Here is an 18,104-nt window from a genome sequence, read left to right on the forward strand (position 1 = left end):
AAGCCATTACTAGTGTACCATTCTGAAAATCCCAGAGTGTTCAGGAAAAACAATGTTATGAAGAGTAAATTGTGTGTGTTTTGGAAATCTAATAGTAAGGCATGGGTCACGAGGGAAATTTTCGTCGAGTGGTTCAATGAAGTGTTTGGCCCTAGTGTGAAGGAGTATCTTCTGGAAAAGAAATTGGATCTCAAGTGCCTGCTAGTAAAGGACAATGCACCTGCTCATCCTCCAAACTTGGATGACCTAATTTTCGAGGAGTTTGGGTTCATCACAGTAAAGTTCTTGCCCCTGAATACCACTCCTCTCCTCCAACCCATGGACCAGCAGGTCATTGCAAACTTTAAAAAACTCTACACAAAAGCAATGTTTCACAGGTGCTTGACTGTGACCACAGACACTCACTTGACCCTAAGGGAATTTTGGAGAGAACACTTCAGCATCCTCCATTGCATAACCCTTATAGGTATGGCTTGGGAGGGAGTGACTACCAGGACTTTGAACTCTGCCTGGAGAAAATTGTGGCCAGACTGTGTCGACAAGAGGGATTTTGAAGGATTTGGGACTGACCCTAATGAGCCTATGTCTGTTGTAAAATCAATTGTGGCACTGTGGAGTTCCATGGGGTTGGATGTGAGTTTGGAGGATGTGGAAGAATTGGTGGAAGACCACAATGAAGAGCTCACCACTGAGGAGCTGCAAGAGCTTCAGCAGGAAGAGCAACACATCGCAGCTCAGAATCTTGCTGCAGAGGAGGAGGAAGAGAGATGGAAGAAGGTGCCTTCTTCAGAAATTAAAGAGATTTTTACTGTGTGGGGTAAGATGGAAAGCTTTATGGAGAAACATCACCCTAACAAGATTGTTGCAAGCCAGGTTGGCAACATGTACAGTGACAAAGTCTTGGGCCATTTTAGGGAAGTGTTAAAGAGATGCCAGAAACAGAGCTCTCTCCACAGTTATTTTGTGAGACAGGACTCCAGTGACTCTCAAGGTGGTCCTAGTGGCATTAAGAAACAGAGAAGAGAAGCAACCCCAGAAAAGCAAATGGTACCTGAGGTGTTGCTGGAAGGGGATTCCCCTTCCAAACTATAAACAATCCAATCTCTCTCCTCCTCCAGTCTCCCATACACTAAGAAGAATCTCCAATAAAGGTAAGTGTTATGCTGTTAATGTTTCATTCATCATTTCCCATTGTATTGTTTATGTACTACATGTATATTTCATGTTAAAATTTTTTTTGTTTTAATACTTCTGGGTGTCAGGAACGGATTAATTGTATTTACATTATTTCTTATGGGGAAAATTGATTCGTAAATCGTAAATTTCGTTTATAGTAACGGCTCCAGGAACAGATTAATTACGAACGAGGGACCACTGTATTCTATTGGACCGTCCTGTCTGTCGACACACACGCAGAATTTTCCTCCGTCGTCGTCACTGCTCTAACTTCCCTCCTTGCTGATGGCCCCACCTTTGACACAGACTCCCTCTATGACTTTTTGACAGCAATCAGTTTATCGCACAAATTTTGATATTACAGTGGACCCCCGCATAACGATCAGCTCCCAACTCGGCCAATTATGTAAGTGTATTTTTGTAAGTGCTTTTGTAGGTGTATTTTTGGGGGTTTGAAATGGACTAATCTAATTCACAATATCTCTTATGGGAACAAATTCAGTCTATAACGGCACCCAAACAGACTTCTGGATTGAAATAATATCGTTATGCGGGGGTCTACTGTACTTCCTTTAGCACTCCTCACAGCTCTTCCTAACTTTACCTTTGCTGTCCTCTCCGCCCTTGCTTATCCTTAGATCCTGCATCACTCCCCGTCCTGCAGTCTGCATGACCCTAGTGGGTTTAACACCTCTTTTTTGACTATAATAATAATCCACTCACCTTTTTCCCATCATCAGTTTTATGATTCACCTCATCATTCATAGGCCAATCTGTAGAAATATGAAACATTTTTACTTGTGTTTGTTGATGTGTAAACAAATTTTCTAAATATATTGACATCAATATTCAGTGGACCCCTGCATAACGATCAGCTCTCAATGCGACCAATTATGTAAGTGTATTTATGTAAGTGCATTTGTATATGTATGTTTGGGGTCTGAAATGGACTAATCTAATTCACAATATTCCTTATGGGAACAAATTCGTTCAGTACTGGCACCTGAACATACTTTTGGAATGAAATAATATCGTAAACTGGGAGCCACTGTAGTAGTGTGGGTATTGTGTTGCATACAATGAATACACATTTGTACGTTGTGCATTATATGAGCCACAAAAGTTATTGGATAATATAAGATACTAGAAAACCATAATGCATGGCAATTGCCGATATTGCGGCAGCCAGTCATTGACTGTCAGGTTCACACCTCTGTATCCAATAAAGACCATATCAGCTGTATCTCCACAGTTCTATAGCAGCAAGGAATAGAAGGCAGGATCAAATTCTTGTCATTTTTACCCCATTTCAAACAAGCAAGTGTACAGTGAGAATATTATACATGAGAGTTGGTGGTTTTAAGGGTCAGTCATGCTCACACGTCCTACTTTCTGTAGAAGGAATATTCTGTTTCTAGATAACAAGCTTTATTGATTTGAAACTGAAATACAAGTTATTAAAACTTCTTCAAAATAAAGATATTGAGGTGTTGCACACTTGTTATTATTGCACCAACATTATTATAAAAGAAATAAAGCTTTAAACTGAGTCAATAACCAGCTTCCACAAGGTCTGGGGAGGTGTGAGGAGTGCTACTGAGTTAATAACCAGCTTCCACAAGGTCTGGGGAGGTGTGAGGAGTGCTACTGAGTCAATAACCAGCTTCCACAAGGTCTGGGGAGGTGTGAGGACTTCTAACCTCTTTATCTCATGTTATTCCCTCTATATGTTGCTGAAATAATTAGTAATAAAGTTAACAGGGATGTAACCCAACATGAACTGTCAGAATCCACTGTACTTTCTTGTCAGAGGTCATTAGTAATCTTCATTTATAATTTATTGATTATTTATATTACATGATATACCACTATATTAATCAATTTAAAAAATCATCTTTGTTTAATATTCTCCGTCTTCCTCAACAGAACACAAGAAATTGCCAGCATATACGTGGACCTACAAACCCCCAGAAGACGACGACGAAGAGCCACCTAAATCTAAGTTATAAGACTTGACGACTTCTCACATTTAGTATATACAGAGTAACTAGTGATTTAAATGTAAATATTGTTGTATTAATCGTGGGAAGAATTTGAGATCATGTAGCATCTGGGGAATGGAAGGTGTTTACGAGTCATCCAAAGGGCGGATAAATCCAATTCCTTCATTTTGACTGGAGGAATTGGATTTATCTGCCCTTGGAAAACAAACTTGCATGGAAATGCTTCTCATTGTTTTAAATTATATTCATGATGAAATGCTGAAATGATAGTATGTGAACATGTATATTCTGCATGTACAATGTTTACACTCTGAAAGAGAGGTGTTGATGTTCCAGTTTTATAACTACAGTGGACCCCCAGTTTACGATATTTTTTCATTCCAGAAGTATGTTCAGGTGCCGGTACTGAACAAATTTGTTCCCATAAGGAATACAGTGGACCCCCGGTTAACGAACTTTTTTCATTCCAGTAGTATGTTCAGGTGCCAGTACTGACCGAATTTTTTCCCCTAAGGAATATTGTGAAGTAGATTAGTCAATTTCAGACCCCCAAACATACACGTACAAACGCACTTACATAAATACACTTACATAATTGGTCGCATTGGGAGGTGATCGTTAAGCGGGGGTCCACTGTATGTTGTAAGAGCGCCTCTGGCAAGACAGTGATGGAGTGAATGATTTAAGCTTTCCTTTTTTGGGCCACCCTGCCTTGGTGGGAGACGGACGATGTGTTAATAATAATAATAAATAATGTGCAATCCATTGTATTTACTAAACTTGCAATTATTTTTCTATTAGTTACGTGTTCAGACATTAACAAATGTGATGAGAACATTTTCAAAGGTTTTAGTAAGGGTTTTTTATGTATAAGAATGTATTAACAAAATGTGTTAAGGTCATATTAGCACATTTATCTTTCTTGAAAACATATCAGTTTAAATAGCAATTTGTGAATAAAACATTAACGTAAAAACAAATACATTATACAAATTTGGAAATATTGATTTTGTTTGTCAGAGTGGTAAATGTTTTACTAAAATTGATCTCTTATTCAACCTTTATTTCAACGTTATTACCTTGGTGGTTTAACGTTTTGTATTGATTATAATAATCAGTATTCTCACTTATATTGGGAATAATAATGTGGGTAATGTTTGTTCTTCCATTAAACCTTTCAGGGTCCATGCCGTAGATCTACGGCTTTATGTTCAGGGTCCAAACTGTAGACCTACGCCATGAGCTCAGCTCACTCTGATAAGCTGTGAGTGGTAAATTTGGGCCTAGATATGAGAGAATACATCTTTGGTATGTGTTCACCACATAAAACAAATCCTGCAGCACACAGTGCATAATGAGAGAAAAAAACTGAAACCATGATTTTTTATTAAAACCGTCTTTGCAGTGTTTTTTCATATGTTTTTTATAGTTATATTTGCCATTTCTTGGTCTCAACTGATAGAATGGAAGATATATTACAGAAGTAGAGATGATTTTGATTGGTTTTAGCACTGGAAATAGCTTGAAACTGAGTTCAAAGTAGCGGAAATGTTAAATTTTTGTCGATGTTCAAGAGTAAACAAACGACCTCACACGTCTAATACACGCCAGCTGGTGGGTCTAATATACATTCACAAATGTGGTGATGATATTTATACAATTATTACAATATTGTATAACAGTAAATCTTCTATTTTTTGGTGTGAATAAAAATTCATTATGTGAATAAAAAATCAAAATGGGATTTATTAGTAAAGTCTGAAAACCTAACTAATGAACAGAGGAAATGTTAGTTTAGTGCCAGGAATGTCTGCATTGTTTATTCTGGACCCTATTTTGAAATTGGAATATTTTAAACTGTGTTAAATTGGCCAAATTACCAATTTTCGATCACTATTTTGTAGTTGAAACAGTTGACTTGGTGATTTCTTGTGCTCAATTGATAGAATAGAAGTAATACTAGTGAAATAGCTGAGAATTTGATTGACTGGAATAATGTAATTGGCCTAAAATGGGAGTCTGAGTTGGCAAAATCACCAATTCGTAAATATCGCTGACATATCAAAATTCAAGAGAACATAATTTCATAAATTTTCCATCAAATTTCGTACTTTTTGTTTTATTACCTTCACAAAAAGATTCTCTACCATTTCATAAGAAAAAATAACAATTTTTTTTTTAAATTCTTGGACACTGGTGCACACTTTGAAATTTGGCCTCTGGACCCTGAAAGGGTTAAAGTTGATATTAATAGTGTATGTGGACTGGAAAAACACAGCTTCCGAGTACAGTGGTACCTTGGGATACGAACCTAATTCATTCCAGTTGGCTGTTTGAGTACCGATACCGAACAAATTTGTTTTGATAAGGATTAATGTAAATTAGATTAGTCCATTTCCGACCCCCAAAAATACACTTACAAAATCACTTACAAAAATACACTTACAAAATCACTTACAAAAATACACTTACAAAATCACTTACAAAAATACACTTACAAAAATACACTTACAAAATCACTTACAAAGATACACTTACAAAAGCACTTAAGTTCATAACTCTAGGTACCATTGGATGCTGAAATACAGTAAACCCTTGATAAAACAGAGTAAAAAGTTTAGTTAGACAGAGGCACAACTTTTCAACTACATGGTTGATAAAATTATCAGTATAGTGAACTAAGTCCATTACAGTATTGGTCTGGTTTTACCATTAACTAATGAAGGAGAACAAATGTGTATCACTGCAAGTTTGCCATGTCCAGGTTTAGTCTAGTTTGATATTTATTATGACTGTGGGCAGCAGTCAAAAGTTCAGAGGTATATTATGGGCCCAGAAACTGGCTCGGAAGTTTTTATAAGTTACAGTGGTAATAAACCATTTACATGTGTGTATCTGGTTACAATTGTAATGATTTTTTTTATGTAGATATTAATTTAGAACTCTCTCCCTCCCTCTCCCCTCTTCCTCTCCCTACCTATCTCCTCCCTCTCTTCTCTCTCCCTCTCTCTCTACCTATCTCCTCCCTCTCTTCTCTCTCCCTCTCTCTCTACCTATCTCCTCCCTCTCTTCTCTCTCCCTCTCTCTCTACCTATCTCCTCCCTCTCTTCTCTCTCCCTCTCTCTCTACCTATCTCCTCCCTCTCTTCTCTCTCCCTCTCTCTCTACCTATATCCTCCCTCTCTTCTCTCTCCCTACCTATCTCCTCCCTCTCTTCTCTCTCCCTCTCTCTCTACCTATCTCCTCCCTCTCTTCTCTCTCCCTCTCTCTCTACCTATCTCCTCCCTCTCTTCTCTCTCCCTACCTATCTCCTCCCTCTCTTCTCTCTCCCTCTCTCTCTACCTATCTCCTCCCTCTCTTCTCTCTCCCTCTCTCTCTGCCTATCTCCTCCCTCTCTTCTCTCTCCCTCTCTCTCTCTACCTATCTCCTCCCTCTCTTCTCTCTCCCTCTCTTCTCTCTCCCTCTCTCTCTACCTATCTCCTCCCTCTCTTCTCTCTCCCTACCCATCTCCTCCCTCTCTTCTCTCTCCCTCTCTCTCTACCTATCTCCTCCCTCTCTTCTCTCTCCCTCTCTCTCTGCCTATCTCCTCCCTCTCTTCTCTCTCCCTCTACCTATCTCCTCCCTCTCTTCTCTCTCCCTCTCTCTCTACCTATCTCCTCCCTCTCTTCTCTCTCCCTCTCTCTCTACCTATCTCCTCCCTCTCTTCTCTCTCCCTCTCTCTCTACCTATCTCCTCCCTTTCTTCTCTCTCCCTCTCTACCTATCTCCTCCCTCTCTTCTCTCTCCCTCTCTCTCTACCTATCTCCTCCCTCTCTTCTCTCTCCCTCTCTCTCTACCTATCTCCTCCCTCTCTTCTCTCTCCCTCTCTCTCTACCTATCTCCTCCCTCTCTTCTCTCTCCCTCTCTCTCTGCCTATCTCCTCCCTCTCTTCTCTCTCCCTCTACCTATCTCCTCCCTCTCTTCTCTCTCCCTCTCTCTCTACCTATCTCCTCCCTCTCTTCTCTCTCCCTCTCTCTCTACCTATCTCCTCCCTCTCTTCTCTCTCCCTCTCTCTCTACCTATCTCCTCCCTTTCTTCTCTCTCCCTCTCTACCTATCTCCTCCCTCTCTTCTCTCTCCCTCTCTCTCTACCTATCTCCTCCCTCTCTTCTCTCTTTTTTTTTTTTTTTTTTTTTTTTTTTTTTTTTTACACAGGGTTTGACAAGGTTAAGGATCCCTAGCTTTATTGACAGCTATTTACAGGTTAAGGATTCCTAACTTTATTGGCAAGCTAAGAGCTGTTACCTACATCAGCTCATTTGAAAGCATTTTTGTTATGAGACATACAAGTAGGGAACAGGATGAAGTTGGAGCCATCTGTGGGCCAGCATTTTCATTTGATCAACTGACGTTATCTCGTTGACATCATTATGCTGTACGAATGTGTTCCATACTCGAGTCATCCTGGGTATGTATGATCTCAGATGGAGTGATGTTCTGGAGAAGGGTACAGCCAGAGTGAAGTTGCTGCTTTCTGCCCGTCTTGTGGCATAAAAGCTTGTTTCACGCTGTCCTCGAAGTGGATCCAAGTGTGGTATTTTGACAATATTGACAATCTCTCTCTCTCTCTCTCTCTCTCTCCCTATCTCCTCCCTCTCTTCTCTCTCTCTCTCTCTCTCTCTCTCTCTCTCTCTCTCTCTCTCTCCCTATCTCCTCCCTCTCTTCTCTCTCCCTCTCTCTCTACCTATCTCCTCCCTCTCTTCTCTCTCCCTCTCTCTCTACCTATCTCCTCCCTCTCTTCTCTCTCCCTCTCTCTCTACCTATCTCCTCCCTCTCTTCTCTCTCCCTCTCTCTCTACCTATCTCCTCCCTCTCTTCTCTCTCCCTCTCTCTCTGAATATCTCCTCCCTCTCTTCTCTCTCCCTCTCTTCTCTCTCCCTCTCTCTCTACCTATCTCCTCCCTTTCTTCTCTCTCCCTCTCTACCTATCTCCTCCCTCTCTTCTCTCTCCCTCTCTCTCTACCTATCTCCTCCCTCTCTTCTCTCTCCCTCTCTCTCTACCTATCTCCTCCCTCTCTTCTCTCTCTCTCTACCTATCTCCTCCCTCTCTTCTCTCTCCCTCTCTCTCTACCTATCTCCTCCCTCTCTTCTCTCTCCCTCTCTCTCTCTCTACCTATCTCCTCCCTCTCTCTCTACCTATCTCCTCCCTCTCTTCTCTCTCCCTCTCTCTCTACCTATCTCCTCCCTCTCTTCTCTCTCCCTCTCTCTCTACCTATCTCCTCCCTCTCTTCTCTCTCCCTCTCTCTCTGAATATCTCCTCCCTCTCTTCTCTCTCCCTCTCTTCTCTCTCCCTCTCTCTCTACCTATCTCCTCCCTCTATTCTCTCTCCCTCTCTCTCTACCTATCTCCTCCCTTTCTTCTCTCTCCCTCTCTACCTATCTCCTCCCTCTCTTCTCCCTCTCTCTCTCTCTCTACCTATCTCCTCCCTCTCTTCTCTCTCCCTCTCTCTCTACCTATCTCCTCCCTCTCTTCTCTCTCCCTCTCTCTCTACCTATCTCCTCCCTCTCTTCTCTCTCCCTCTCTCTCTACCTATCTCCTCCCTCTCTTCTCTCTCCCTCTCTCTCTGAATATCTCCTCCCTCTCTTCTCTCTCCCTCTCTTCTCTCTCCCTCTCTCTCTACCTATCTCCTCCCTCTATTCTCTCTCCCTCTCTCTCTACCTATCTCCTCCCTTTCTTCTCTCTCCCTCTCTACCTATCTCCTCCCTCTCTTCTCTCTCCCTCTCTCTCTACCTATCTCCTCCCTCTCTTCTCTCTCCCTCTCTCTCTACCTATCTCCTCCCTCTCTTCTCTCTCTCTCTACCTATCTCCTCCCTCTCTTCTCTCTCCCTCTCTCTCTACCTATCTCCTCCCTCTCTTCTCTCTCCCTCTCTCTCTACCTATCTCCTCCCTCTCTTCTCTCTCCCTCTCTTCTCTCTTCTCTCTCCCTCTCTCTCTCTACCTATCTCCTCCCTCTCCTCTCTCTCCCTCTCTCTCTACCTATCTCCTCCCTCTCTTCTCTCTCCCTCTCTCTCTACCTATCTCCTCTCTCTCCCTCTCTCTCTACCTATCTCCTCCCTCTCTTCTCTCTCCCTCTCTCCTCCCTCTCTTCTCTCTCCCTACCTATCTCCTCCCTCTCTTCTCTCTCCCTCTCTCTCTACCTATCTCCTCCCTCTCTTCTCTCTCCCTCTCTATCTACCTATCTCCTCCCTCTCTCCCTATCTCTCTACCTATCTCCTTCCTCTCTCCCTCTCTCTACCTATCTCCTCTCTCTCCCTCTCTACCTATCTCCTCCCTCTCCCTCTCTCTCTACCTATCTCCTCCCTCTCCCTCTACCTATCTCCTCCCTCTCTCTACCTATCTCTTCTCTCTCCCTCTCTCTCTACCTTTCTCCTCCCTCTCTCCCTCTACCTATCTCCTCTCTCTCCCTCTCTACCTATCTCCTCCCTCTCTCTCTCTCTACCTATCTCTTCCCTCTCCCTCTCTACCTATCTCTTCTCTCTCCCTCTCTCTCTACCTATCTCCTCTCTCTCCCTCTCTCTTTACCTATCTCCTCTCTCTCCCTCTCTCTCTACCTATCTCCCTCTCTCTCTACTTATCTCCTCCCTCTCCCTCTACCTATCTCTTCCCTCTCCCTCTCTACCTATCTCTTCTCTCTCCCTCTCTCTCTACCTATCTCCTCCCTCTCTCCCTCTCTACCTATCTCTTCTCTCTCCCTCTCTCTCTACCTATCTCCTCCCTCTCCCTACCTATCTCCTCCCTCTCCCTCTCTCTCTACCTATCTCCTCCCTCTCCCTCTCTCTCTACCTATCTCCTCCCTCTCCCTCTCTCTACGTATCTCCTCCCTCTCTCTCTACCTATCTCCTCCCTCTCTCCCTCTCTACCTATCTCCTCTCTCTCCCTCTCTCTCTACCTATCTCCTCCCTCTCCCTCTCTCTCTTCCTATCTCCTCCCTCCTCCTCCCTCTCTACCTATCTCTTCTCTCTCCCTCTCTCTCTACCTATCTCCTCCCTTTCTTCTCTCTCCCTCTCTCTCTACCTATCTCATCCCTCTCTTCTCTCTCCCTCTCTCTCTACCTATCTCCTCCCTCTCTCCCTCTCTCTACCTATCTACTCTCTCTCCTTCTCTACCTATCTCCTCTCTCTCCCTCTCTACCTATCTCCTCTCTCTCCATCTCTCTCTACCTATCTCCTCCCTCTCCCTCTCTCTTTACCTATCTCCTCCCTCTCCCTATCTCCTCTCTCTCCCTCTCTCCTCTCTCTCCCTCTCTCTCTACCTAACTCTTCCCTCTCCCTCTCTCTCTACCTATCTCTTCTCTCTCCCTCTCTCTCTACCTATCTCTTCTCTCTACCTATCTCCTCCCTCTCTTCTCTCTCCATCTCTCTCTACCTATCTCCTCTCTCTCCCTCTCTCTCTACCTATCTCCTCCCTCTCTCCCTTTCTCTCTACCTATCTCTTCTCTCTCTCTACCTATCTCCTCCCTCTCCCTCTCTACCTATCTCCTCCCTCTCCCTCTCTCTTTACCTATCTCCTCCCTCTCCCTCTCTCTCTACCTATCTCCTCCCTCTCCCTCTACCTATCTCCTCCCTCTCCCTCTACCTATATCTTCCCTCTCCCTCTCTCTCTACCTATCTCTTCTCTCTCCCTCTCTCTCTACCTATCTCTTCTCTCTCCCTATCTCCTCCCTCTCCCTCTACCTATCTCCTCCCTCTCTATCTCTCTACCTATCTCTTCTCTCTCCCTCTCTACCTATCTCCTCCCTCTCTTCTCTCTCCCTCTCTACCTATCTCCTCCTTCTCTCTCCCTCTCTACCTATCTCCTCCTTCTCTTCTCTCTCCCTCTCTACCTATCTCCTCCTTCTCTCTCCCTCTCTACCTATCTCCTCCTTCTCTTCTCTCTCCCTCTTTTTTTTTTTTTTTTCGTGTTTGTTTTTTTTTTTTTTTTTTTTTTTTTTTTTTTTTTTTTTTTTTTACACAGGGTTTGACAGGGTTAGGTTAAGGATTTCTAACTTCATGGACAAGCTATTGACAAGTTAATGATTCTTAACTTTATTAACAAGCTTTAAAAGCTGTTACCTATAGCAGCTCCTTTAAACGCCCCTTATTTATTATGAGACATACAAGTAAGGAACAGTGGGCCAGTATTTTCACTTGATCAACTCATTCTGTCTCATTGATATTATGTTGTACGAACATGTTCCAGACTCGAGTCATCCTGGGAATAAGTGATCTCAGATGAAGTGATGCTCTGGAGAAGGGTACAGAGTAAAGTCACTGCTGCCCATCTTGTGATGTAAAAGTTCACTTCTCACTATCCTCGAAGTGGAGCCAAGTGTGGTACTTTGACAGTGTTGGCAGTGTACATGACAGTGAAGCCTCCCACATCTCTCCAGTGTTGAAAGCTCTGCTGAAATGACAGATCTATCCAGACTGGGCCTCAAGGGGGGGCTCCTTTGTGTAATGAAGAGGCTCTTGGTCTGAGGACTTAGACCTTTTGGTCTTCCTCAGACTGAACCTAATTACCCCCAATCTTCCCTTCCCTATCCCATCCTCCCCACCCTGCCTTTTCCCTTTCCTGACCCCCCTCAATCCTCCCCTTTCCCTGCCCTGTTTGTAGCCTCTGGGGTCCTCCCCTCTGGCATTACGGTTTCTAGGTAGGGGAAAGTGCAGGGGGTTCATCCTACTCTGTGGGGTCCCTCAGGAGTAGTGTAGTTTGCCATGGAATCTGGATCATCTCCAGGTGCCCTGCTCCCTTCCCAGTTTCCCAAGAGGTAAGGCAGGGTGTCCTGTAGGTGACGAATGTCTCTCCGGAGGCTGCCTGTTGGTTCTGGGAGGTGGCAGCTGAGGGAGGTGTGCTTTGTGGCTGGTATCCAACTGCCCTCTCTTTTGTCCAGTGAGGTTGCTATCCTGGAGCGCTGGTCTACTGGTGTGAAGGGTAGGGTATGGCACAGGTTCCACACAGCAACTGCACTGCTGGCAGTTTTGAGGTTCTCTTGGATGAAGGGAGGAGCTTACGGCCCTTCCATGCCTTCTAGTAACTGTCCCTCTGCTGTCCCTTTCTTTGTTTTTTCCTTCTTAATTTTTTCTTAAAATAATATTAAGAAAGAAGTGCCACCATCATAGAGTCATCATTCCATGACCCCCTCCTCCACCCAGGCCCCTTTTTGTTACTGCATCCTGTTCTGTCCCAGCTTTGTTATTGGACCATTCTCCAGACTTTTCCCATACCCCTGTACCTTCTGCTGGCGATGCATTGTAACCTGCTCCACGTACTGAGGCTCTGCAGGTTTCTTCTAGTGCCTCTGCCCCTTGCATGCCTTTAACTATGCGTCCGGCCTCCTCACATACAGTGTGGCGGTTTTTGGATTGCCCACCTGCCTCAGGTTGGGCCACCCACGGTCCCTTGCTTAAACGTCCCAGACCCTTTGCTGATGATGGTCCTTCAATTTCTGTTCATCCCACCCAGAAATGACCTACACAACACCCACTTCCTTTACGCACCATGCTTACAAGTACACAGTGGACCAAATTCTTTTCCCTACACCCGACATCTCCAACTGATTATCTTTCAGACCATAGTATTGGTAAAGCTCTTTTACATTATTATTATTATTATTATTATTATCACACTGGCCGATTCCCACCAAGGCAGGGTGGCCCGAAAAAGAAAAACTTTCACCATCATTCACTCCATCACTGTCTTGCCAGAAGGGTGCTTTACACTACAGTTTTTAAACTGCAACATTAACACCCCTCCTTCAGAGTGCAGGCACTGTACTTCCCATCTCCAGGACTCAAGTCCGGCCTGCCGGTTTCCCTGAATCCCTTCATAAATGTTACTTTGCTCACACTCCAACAGCACGTCAAGTATTAAAAACCATTTGTCTCCATTCACTCCTATCAAACACGCTCACACATGCCTGCTGGAAGCCCAAGCCCCTCGCACACAAAACCTCCTTTACCCCCTCCCTCCAACCCTTCCTAGGCCGACCCCTACCCCGCCTTCCTTCCACTACAGACTGATACACTCTTGAAGTCATTCTGTTTCGCTCCATTCTCTCTACATGTCCGAACCACCTCAACAACCCTTCCTCAGCCCTCTGGACAACAGTTTTGGTAATCCCGCACCTCCTCCTAACTTCCAAACTACGAATTCTCTGCATTATATTCACACCACACATTGCCCTCAGACATGACATCTCCACTGCCTCCAGCCTTCTCCTCGCTGCAACATTCATCACCCATGCTTCACACCCATATAAGAGCGTTGGTAAAACTATACTCTCATACATTCCCCTCTTTGCCTCCAAGGACAAAGTTCTTTGTCTCCACAGACTCCTAAGTGCACCACTCACTCTTTTTCCCTCATCAATTCTATGATTCACCTCATCTTTCGTAGACCCATCCGCTGACACGTCCACTCCCAAATATCTGAATACGTTCACCTCCTCCATACTCTCTCCCTCCAATCTGATATTCAATCTTTCATCACCTAATCTTTTTGTTATCCTCATAACCTTACTCTTTCCTGTATTCACCTTTAATTTTCTTCTTTTGCACACCCTACCAAATTCATCCACCAATCTCTGCAGCTTCTCTTCAGAATCTCCCAAGAGCACAGTGTCATCAGCAAAGAGCAGCTGTGACAACTCCCACTTTGTGTGTGATTCTTTATCTTTTAACTCCACGCCTCTTGCCAAGACCCTCGCATTTACTTCTCTTACAACCCCATCTATAAATATATTAAACAACCACGGTGACATCACACATTCTTGTCTAAGGCCTACTTTTACTGGGAAAAAATTTCCCTCTTTCCTACATACTCTAACTTGAGCCTCACTATCCACGTAAAAACTCTTCACTGCTTTCAGTAACCTACCTCCTACACCATACACTTGCAACATCTGCCACATTGCCCCCCTATCCACCCTGTCATACGCCTTTTCCAAATCCATAAATGCCACAAAGACTTCTTTAGCCTTATCTAAATACTGTTCACTTATATGTTTCACTGTAAACACCTGGTCCACACACCCCCTACCTTTCCTAAAGCCTCCTTGTTCATCTGCTATCCTATTCTCCGTCTTACTCTTAATTCTTTCAATTATAACTCTACCATACACTTTACCATGTACACTCAACAGACTTATCCCCCTATAATTTTTGCACTCTCTTTTATCCCCTTTGCCTTTATACAAAGGAACTATGCATGCTCTCTGCCAATCCCTAGGTACCTTACCCTCTTCCATACATTTATTAAATAATTGCACCAACCACTCCAAAACTATATCCCCACCTGCTTTTAACATTTCTATCTTTATCCCATCAATCCCGGCTGCCTTACCCCCTTTCATTTTACCTACTGCCTCACGAACTTCCCCCACACTCACAACTGGCTCTTCCTCACTCCTACAAGATGTTATTCCTCCTTGCCCTATACACGAAATCACAGCTTCCCTATCTTCATCAACATTTAACAATTCCTCAAAATATTCCCTCCATCTTCCCAATACCTCTAACTCTCCATTTAATAACTCTCCTCTCCTATTTTTAACTGACAAATCCATTTGTTCTCTAGGCTTCCTTAACTTGTTAATCTCACTCCAAAACTTTTTCTTATTTTCAACAAAATTTGTTGATAACATCTCACCCACTCTCTCATTTGCTCTCTTTTTACATTGCTTCACCACTCTCTTAACCTCTCTCTTTTTCTCCATATACTCTTCCCTCCTTGCATCACTTCTACTTTGTAAAAACTTCTCATATGCTAACTTTTTCTCCCTTACTACTCTCTTTACATCATCATTCCACCAATCGCTCCTCTTCCCTCCTGCACCCACTTTCCTGTAACCACAAACTTCTGCTGAACACTCTAACACTACATTTTTAAACCTACCCCATTCCTCTTCGACCCCATTGCCTTTGCTCTCATTAGCCCATCTATCCTCCAATAGCTGTTTATATCTTACCCTAACTGCCTCCTCTTTTAATTTATAAACCTTCAGCTCTTTCTTCCCTGATGCTTCTATTCTCCTTGTATCCCATCTACCTTTTACTCTCAGTGTAGCTACAACTAGAAAGTGATCTGATATATCTGTGGCCCCTCTATAAACATGTACATCCTGAAGTCTACTCAACAGTCTTTTATCTACCAATACATAATCCAACAAACTACTGTCATTTCGCCCTACATCATATCGTGTATACTTATTTATCCTCTTTTTCTTAAAATATGTATTACCTATAACTAAACCCCTTTCTATACAAAGTTCAATCAAAGGGCTCCCATTATCATTTACACCTGGCACCCCAAACTTACCTACCACACCCTCTCTAAAAGTTTCTCCTACTTTAGCATTCAGGTCCCCTACCACAATTACTCTCTCACTTGGTTCAAAGGCTCCTATACATTCACTTAACATCTCCCAAAATCTCTCTCTCTCCTCTGCATTCCTCTCTTCTCCAGGTGCATACACGCTTATTATGACCCACTTCTCGCATCCAACCTTTACTTTAATCCACATAATTCTCGAATTTACACATTCATATTCTCTTTTCTCCTTCCATAACTGATCATTTAACATTAATGCTACCCCTTCCTTTGCTCTAACTCTCTCAGATATTCCAGATTTAATCCCATTCATTTCCCCCCACTGAAACTCTCCTACCCCCTTCAGCTTTGTTTCGCTTAGAGCCAGGACATCCAACTTCTTTTCATTCATAACATCAGCAATCATCTGTTTCTTGTCATCCGCACTACATCCACGCACATTTAAACAACCCAGTTTTATAAAGTTTTTCTTCTTCTCTTTTTTAGTAAATGTATACAGGAGAAGGGGTTACTAGCCCATTGCTCCCGGCATTTTAGTCGCCTCATACGACACGCATGGCTTACGGAGGAAAGATTCTTTTCCACTTCCCCATGGACAATAGAAGAAATAAAAAAGAACAAGAGCTATTTAGAAAAAGGAGAAAAACCTAGATGTATGTAAATATATATATGCATGTGCGTGTCTGTGAAGTGTGACCAAAGTGTAAGTAGGAGTAGCAAGATATCCCTGTTATCTAGCGTGTTTATGAGACAGAAAAAGAAAAACCAGCAATCCTACCATCATGCAAAACAGTTACAGGTTTTTGTTTCACAGTCATCTGGCAGGACGGTAGTACTTCCCTGGGTGGTTGCTGTCTACCAACCTACTACCTACTACTACTACTACAACTACAACTACTACAACCTACTACTCTTTTACATGTTAGCCAAAATAAACCCTTTCATGCTTTCAGAGTGGTGTCTGCATCATTGTAATTCAGAATTCAGATCAACCTCATAAACTTTACCATTTTCTATTAATAACGTTCCTATCACAGTTCACAAACATGCAACTCTGAAATCTTGCAGTGGTAAGGTGGTCTTACCACGTACCATTGTACAGTGTGATTTTCTGTCTTGCAGTGATAATACTTTAAAGCAATTAGCCCTTCAGGACCTTCTGATTCTCAAAGTGCATACAGAGGTGCTTTTTCATTATCATCGCCTGCTTAACCTTTGACTGCCGTGAACTCCCGTCCTCTATTTATATCGTGGGACATCACCTAAGGGGTCTGTCAAGTGGTCCCTGCACCCCAGTGTCAAAATTGTTGGCGCTTTGGACATCCTGTTAAATACTGCAGGTCTGCGGCAGAGTGCCTAGTCTGTGGTCCCACTTGTCTTAATTGCAATGACACTCATCTTTCTTTTTCCTGCCGATATCGGGTCCATCTTAATGAACGTGAAATCTGTTGTCTTAAGGAGAATGAAGGCCTTGTGCTATGACTATCTCTCAGCTCTGCCTTCAGGGGAATCTTCCTCATGTTCCTTATTCTTGAATAGCTAGACCTCCAACCTTGATGGACCCCCACCCCCCACCTACCAGCTTCTTTGGTACCATGTTTTCTGGGGTCTCCCCCATCTCTAATTCTTTTGCGGTTTTATCCTCTGAAACCCCCACCTGCATATCTTTACTACCTCTTCATCTCGCCCGCTAGTTTCTCAGTCTGCAAGGCCTCGCTTGCCTGCACCTTCTTCACGCCTGTCGCCTGCGAAACTGAACCTGTCTCCTAAGCCAAAGTCTCTTCACATTCCTCTGGTGCTTACAATTCCCCAACAGTTCTCCTTTTCGGCCTCGGTGCCTAGTTCTCACCCCCTTTCTAACTCTCACGTGAAGGTGGAGGTTCACCCCCTTCATGTGGTTCCTTCTTCTCCTGCGCCCCCCAGCCTCATTCCTCTCCTGTTCCTCTTCAGGACTCTTTTGTCCCTGCCGGCACATCTCCATATTTTCCCCGATCTCTACTTGCTCTACCTCACCTGTCTCTGAAGTCATGATAATGGCATCTTCCTTGCCTGCTGAAACAATTGATGCTCTCACTATACTGCGGAGACAAAACCCTCGATGGACACCAGTGCACCTCATTATGCAAATTCTTATTTTTCACAACCCTTGTAGTAATCTTTTTCTTCACAGCATTCCAGTTCCTGCTTGATTAAACGCTTTCCATTGCCTCCACATATTGACTTCACTGACCCTATTAGCCCGTAGATTTTATCACTTTTCATTGTTATCATACTTTGTGAATGATGACTTATTAACAATGGTATATTCGTGGCCTCAGAGGTAATCGGGGAGAGCTCCAGGTGTTGCTTTCCCAGTTTTTCCCAGTGTGTGTCAAGTTACAAGAGCCTAAAGTTCATTCAGCGGTTATCCGTCCCATTTCAGGCTTTGCACTGTTGCATCTTCTGATCCCTTTCCTGATGAAACTTTTATTGAGAGTGAGCTTCTTATGCACATTGGTATACTGTTTCAACTGGTCTTTGTTTGTTCTCAACTGCATTATACTGCAGCCCATATTTATTTGTACAGGTGGTATACAGTTTGCTCT

The 18,104-nt window shown here is 43.4% G+C and overlaps 1 protein-coding gene across 9 annotated transcripts in view; it reads left to right on the forward strand.

Annotated features, from left to right (window-relative positions):
• The window catches only part of LOC128702549 (peroxisomal trans-2-enoyl-CoA reductase), a 135,419-nt gene extending 130,754 nt beyond the window's left edge, over nt 1-4,665 (forward strand). For 5 of the 9 annotated variants that reach the window (XM_070105255.1, XM_070105253.1, XM_070105256.1 and 2 more), the window contains exon 9: nt 3,103-4,565. In XM_070105255.1, coding sequence (XP_069961356.1) covers nt 3,103-3,185 — 83 coding nt within the window. In that variant the 3' untranslated portion in view covers nt 3,186-4,565. Of the gene's footprint in view, nt 1-3,102 lie in introns of all 9 variants that reach the window. The other 4 variants (XM_070105260.1, XM_070105258.1, XM_070105259.1 and 1 more) reach the window with 2 other exon arrangements.
• Nucleotides 4,666-18,104: the final 13,439 nt, after the last annotated feature.

Source organism: Cherax quadricarinatus, chromosome 98 (genome assembly GCF_038502225.1).
Source record: "Cherax quadricarinatus isolate ZL_2023a chromosome 98, ASM3850222v1, whole genome shotgun sequence".
Classification (NCBI taxonomy): Eukaryota; Metazoa; Arthropoda; class Malacostraca; order Decapoda; family Parastacidae; genus Cherax; species Cherax quadricarinatus.